Source organism: Bison bison, unplaced genomic scaffold (genome assembly GCF_000754665.1).
Source record: "Bison bison bison isolate TAMUID 2011002044 unplaced genomic scaffold, Bison_UMD1.0 scf7180017864514, whole genome shotgun sequence".
NCBI classification, from domain to species: Eukaryota; Metazoa; Chordata; class Mammalia; order Artiodactyla; family Bovidae; genus Bison; species Bison bison.
The window spans coordinates 1053936-1059935 of NW_011495067.1; the positions used below are offsets into that span (position 1 = coordinate 1053936).

The 6000-nt window shown below is 39.6% G+C and overlaps 1 protein-coding gene across 1 annotated transcript in view; it reads right to left on the reverse strand.

The window, feature by feature from the left end:
- The window catches only part of VEGFC (vascular endothelial growth factor C), a gene marked incomplete at its 5' end in the record, with an annotated part of 84789 nt that extends 78794 nt beyond the window's left edge, over positions 1-5995 (reverse strand). Inside the window, one exon of the mRNA XM_010829924.1 lies at positions 5954-5995. Coding sequence (XP_010828226.1) covers positions 5954-5995 — 42 coding nt within the window. The remainder of the gene's footprint in view (positions 1-5953) is intronic.
- Positions 5996-6000: the final 5 nt, after the last annotated feature.

The window sequence follows — 6000 nt, forward strand, 5'->3', positions numbered from 1 at the left end:
CAACATCACCCCATCTTTCCCGTGACTGCCAATGCATCCCCCAGAAGCCTAGCCACTGACTTCTGGTAAAGCAAGAGACTCTTACAAAATGTCTTATAATTGTCTACATTTATAGATTAACTCATTTCTGGTATTTTTAATGAGTAAGTTTCTGGTTTCTTAAAAACGATGATATACTTGTTATAGACAGGAATCACTCACTCTACATTTTTTCCATCACTCACTGCACAGTAATTTCCTGTTTATAACTGAAGCTGCCACTAGTGAGGATTAATTAAAACATCCCTGAATTGAAGTAGATTTAAATATGAGACTTTGGAGTAAAAAGTATATAAACCTGGTTCTAATGGGTAAAGTAAGAGGTAGGGGTGTCCATAGGGCCTTCTTCTTGAGTCTTTCAATTTTCCTTCTAGGCTGTTATGAGGCAACAGGTGACTGAGGAAGAAAGCCCTTTGGAAGAAAATAGTTCTCCATTCCAATCTTTTACCACAAGCCCTGCGGATTACATAAATGCAGATTCCAAAATTTTTCAAGAAACCCAGTACATATGTATTTTAATTCTCCCTCCACACCCAGCACGGTCTGTGGCAGCATCTCATAAATAAATATATTACTGTTTCTTCAATGAAGCTTAGATATATTCAAACTTAGACGGTAAGTAAAGACTATATGTAGCTTTTTGTCAGATCAGGTCAAGGTTATAGAATGAAATAAATGTATGAAAATGAGCTCTGGGGTTTCAGAAATGCAGAAAAGGAATCATCAGGGATCCCTTCTAACACTTGACAGCTACTGGAGTGCTATCAGTACCAGGAAGGGGTGAGAGCCCACAACAAAAGGTATTTTAAGGCACCTATTTGATTCTGTGATGGATGCCCAATAAAGCAAATTAAATGAATGCAATTTTTCTCTAACAGTTAAACTACAAATTAAGTAAATCAATTGTGGATAGGAGCTTCCTGAATAATTTGCATTTGAGTAAATTTCAGAAGAAAGGATGACACTGACAAATCTAAAATATTTACAGTAAATTTTAGCAATATAAATCAATCATTATCTCTTACTGTTTAAAGTTCTCTGCTACATTTATACTTCCAATGTGAAAAATCAATGATACCTTAATTCACAACTATTAAAATTGGTGTTCTGCAACAAAAAGTAGACCTTTGAAGTATTTAGAGAATGTAGCAGGAATAATGTAACAGGTAAAAGGGGCTACAATGTAATGTTTAGAAGTTGGAGGACATATCATTCCTCTGCAACTAAAGTCTGTTCTTTCAAACCCTATTATTCCTGAAAGGTCACATAGGTAAGATCCCTGTATTTCACTGAAGTTATATTAGTGGAACTTAGAAACAGGAATTATTTCTAAGTTGTACAGTTAGTGCAACTTAGAAATAGTAATTGTCAGAAATTGTTGTTAGGCCTCTAGCTCTGCAGCCATTCTTTTAACAGTACTATGGATTAGGCCATTATGATCCACCTTTAATCAGAGAGCATCTTGGGATGAACCCTGGAAGAAAGTCCCAGTTTCTTTCAGATTGTTCCATTGTGGGGAATGTAAGAGGGGATCCTGGCTGCAGAGCAATGCTTCCTCTGCCTCCTTGCATACTGGTCCACTTACAAGAGGAAGAGAGTAATAGGCCTTTAGCAACCCTGAAGGCTCTAACCCATTACCACGCTTTTCTAAACTATATGCTGCAAAAGTTTTTTTTTTTTTTTTAAAGGAAAAAGCTCTATTCTTGCTCCTGGTTAAATCATTTGAGTCTTAGATTCATCATCTTTAATAAAAAATATAACACCCATCTCACAAAGATGTAGTGGAAAACAAAATGAAATAAATGTATAGGTAATCACAACATTGCAGATATAACCTAAACACGTGTTATTTAAACACCTACTCTCAGTGTAGGTATGCATGGTATCCAGGGGGTGATCTGAACTTGTGAAGACCTCTATGGTCACCAAAAAAGACAGCAGTGCTGAGACACAGCAAGTCCTCATTCTCTCACACCTACATTTATTGAACTCAAAAATATATATAAGGATCTAGGTATTTAAACTGTCTAACCCAATAAAATACTTCTATTTTTTGAAATGAAAGTGGAATTTCATGATATGAAGTAATTCTTCCTTTTGTTAATCATAAATCAATTTTTATTTATTTATTTTTTAAATTATTTTAAATTTTATTTTTAACTTTACAAATTGTGTTAGTTTTGCCAAATATCAAAATGAATCCGCCACAGGTATACATGTGTTCCCCATCCTGAACCCTCCTCCCTCCTCCCTCCCCATACCATCCCTCTGGGTTGTCCCAGTGCACTAGCCCCAAGCATCCAGTATCGTACATCGAACCTGGACTGGCAACTCGTTTTCATACATGATATTATACATGTTTCAATGCCATTCTCCCAAATCTTCCCACCCTCTCCCTCTGCAACAGAGTCCATAAGACTGTTCTATACATCAATGTCTCTTTTGCTGTCTCGTACACAGGGTTATTGTTACCATCTTTCTAAATTCCATATATATGCGTTAGTATACTGTATTGGTGCTTTTCCTTCTGGCTTACTTCACTCTGTATAATAGGCTCCAGTTTCATCCACCTCATTAGAACTGATTCAAATGTATTCTTTTTAATGGCTGAGTAATACTCCATTGTGTACATGTACCACAGCTTTCTTATCCATTCATCTGCTGATGGACATCTAGGTTGCTTCCATGTCCTGGCTATTATAAACAGTGCTGCGATGAACATTGGGGTACACGTGTCTCTTTCCCTTCTGGTTTCCTCAGTGTGTATGCCCAGCAGTGGGATTGCTGGATCATAAGGCAGTTCTATTTCCAGTTTTTTAAGGAATCTCCACACTGTTCTCCATAGTGGCTGTACTAGTTTGCATTCCCACCAACAGTGTAAGAGGGGTCCCTCTTCTCCACACCCTCTCCAGCATTTATTGCTTATAGACTTTTGGATTGCAGCCATTCTGACTGGTGTGAAATGGTACCTCATACTCAACTCCATAAATCAATTTTTAAAAACAAACTCAACTTCAACTACAGTGAATTCTTATCTAATCTCATGTTGGCAAATAATTGTAGTTAGTAATCTAGTGCTTTTTTTAGGTTTTGCAGGTTTTTTTTTTAGTTTGCTTGTAATTTTAAATATTTCCTTATTTTACCCCAACATGTCTAGTTAATTTAAATTACATAATTAGGTAAAACTACCTGCCTTACTTTTCTGACATTGACTTGCTTGTACTCACATCCTTGGGAAAAACAATTTATAAGTTTTTAGTAAATCATACAACCATACATGGGCTTCCCTTGTAGCTCAGCTGGTAAAGAATCCGCCTGTAGTGCCAGAGACCTGGGTTCGATCCCTGGATTGGGAAGATCCCCTGGAAAAGGGAAAGGCTACCCACTCCTGTACTCTGGCCTGGAGCATTCCATGTATATTCCATGGAGTCACAAAGAGTCAGACATGACTGAGAGACTATCACTTCACTCACAACCATAAATAACTAGAAAAGGAACCTAAGTCTAGGAACAAAGAGATCTTGTTTCCATTTGTGATTTTACCTCCCAATTTTTTGTGAAGATCCCCTGGAGAAGGGAAAGGCTACCCACTCCAGTACTCTGGCCTGGAGAACTGCATGGACTATATAGGCCATGGGGTCGCAAAGAGTTGGACATGACTGAGTAACTTTCACTTTGGGGCTTTGGGGGTGAGGTGAAGGATGGGATAGTTAAACATGATTCACACCTTGTGAGCTGTCTTCTATTTTAGTATTAAAAAAATAATTCTGAAGTGTAAATTAACAAAAATCTGCATTTCTTGGGGATTATGTATATGTAGAGTCTTCTATTAACCTTCTGAATTCTCTTCTTAAGGTTTGTGTAGAGCACAGAAAATTAACAGTTAGCTCCTGATTGTTATCAGGGCTTATATCCAAATAAGGCACTTGTTTTGTCCACTAGGGAGAGACATGGAGTCTTTGGACCATGTCTCTTGGCATTTTCATGGCAAGGATACAGCAGCTCCGCTGAAGGCTCTCTCAAGCTTATACTCAACCGCTGGGGAACACTTCAGTGAGGGAATAATACTCTGCTTTATGGATGGTCAACCATGAAAAGCCAACAAAACTCATAAAGGTTTTCACAGCAAAGGGAAAATTTAATTAAATCACCAATGAAGACAGTTTTGAAAATTAAGAATAAATTAACTCCAACCAACAGAGAAGTATATAAACACATGCACATGCACACATATGGTCCCCTCCACTCAAGATCCATCCAACAGAGTTAGTGACTCTTACACAGGCTCTTGGCTTATCAGGATAGGCTTCTAACTGGACCTGCTATTTCACAGTTTCTTAACTGTAAACCAAAGTAAGTTATCCTAGGCAGTAGAGAGGAATTCTCTTCCTAAGTCATACTTTTAAGAAATAGTTTAACTCTGAGGAAACAGAAACTGAATCAATATCATGAAATCCAAGGCATTTAAGCTGCAGGAAGCATTAGTGGGTCTAAGACCACATTTTCTTGTGGCATCTGAGGACAGGAAGACATTCTTATGGCAGTAATTTTACCAATGTAAAGATCTGTGTTGAAAATTATTTTACAAGTCACATAAAACACCCTTTTCTGCACTTTAGTGTATATGTTTTTACTCCATAGTTTTTTTTCCTTGACCCCACTGAATGACAAATTCCAACATTTAATTTTTTCCCCCAAATTTAAGTACAAAGGTATTTTTTTTTAAATCAGTCTTCTCAATCTTAAAAGTGTGTTTCAAAATAAAACTGGGGAGGCAATTTAATTTGTACACATTCAATATATGCTAAACAGTAAAGCAAACTCAAGGTTAGCAGTTACACAAGCCCAGCACTACTCCTGCCATCAGATGAAATAAATTGCTGCAATGTAGTTCCAGCCACGGAGAAGGCAATGGCACCCTACTCCAGTACTCTTGCCTGGAAAATCCATGGACGGAGGAGCCTGGTGGGCTGCAGTCCATGGGGTCGCACAGAGTCGGACACGACTGAAGCGACTTAGCAATAGCAGCAGCAGCAGTTCCAGCCAGGGGGTACAGCAAAGTGTGTGAAGTGAGACTTCCCATCTTATGTGGAATATGAAATTTTTTCATGAATTCAAGAACTTTATTAAACATATTCTCCATCCTTATGTCAGATCTGAGCTTTTAAGGTAAACATACATTTTTTTTTAGAAGAGCAGACACAAATAATATATGACATTTGGGAATCAGAATGTCCCCAAAGCATCTTGGCAACATTTTTCAGGCAAAGAGTTAAACATCTCATTGACAAACAAACAAGAAAATCCACCTTACTTTTCACAGTTCTTGACCACATTTCAGAAATGCAGAGTTTACTAAGTCGAAAAGCCATGCCTGATGGTGATTTGAGATGCTCTTGCATCTCAAGTTTGACCAACTTCTCCAGGTGAATCTGAAGTCTGATGCCCTCAAGCCCAATTACTAATCCCACAGAAGACGAACTCTCCAGAAAAAGCAGCCTCGGATGACTGGTCATCCAAGCCCTGGGAGCTGCTGAGGTCCCAACTCACTTGCTAGGGAAGAAAAGAACCCTCCCGGCGGGTTAACCCGGGCTCCAGCACAGCTCGGCTCCCCGGCGGGGCCCGCTCTCCAGCCGGTAGGTTATTGGAGCGCGGTCACCAGCCACCTTCCGAGCCCTGCACTCGGCGTAAATTGCTTTCCTATTTAGTAACAACTTTCTGTGGAAAAAAAGGAGAAAACTTTTCTCTCAGAAACTCTACACTCAGCTCAGCAACTTTGGATCCAACGCACACAAGGTGAAACACAAGCCCATCCTTTGCACAGGTTCTGGGTCCTTTGAGACCCGAACCCCACCCCCTCCCCGGGGTCCCTACGGTCCCCGAGGCCCCCACGGTCCCCGCAGAGCGCACCCACCTTGTTCTCGCCCGCGTCCGGCTCCGTGTCCGAGAAGCCCAGTCCCG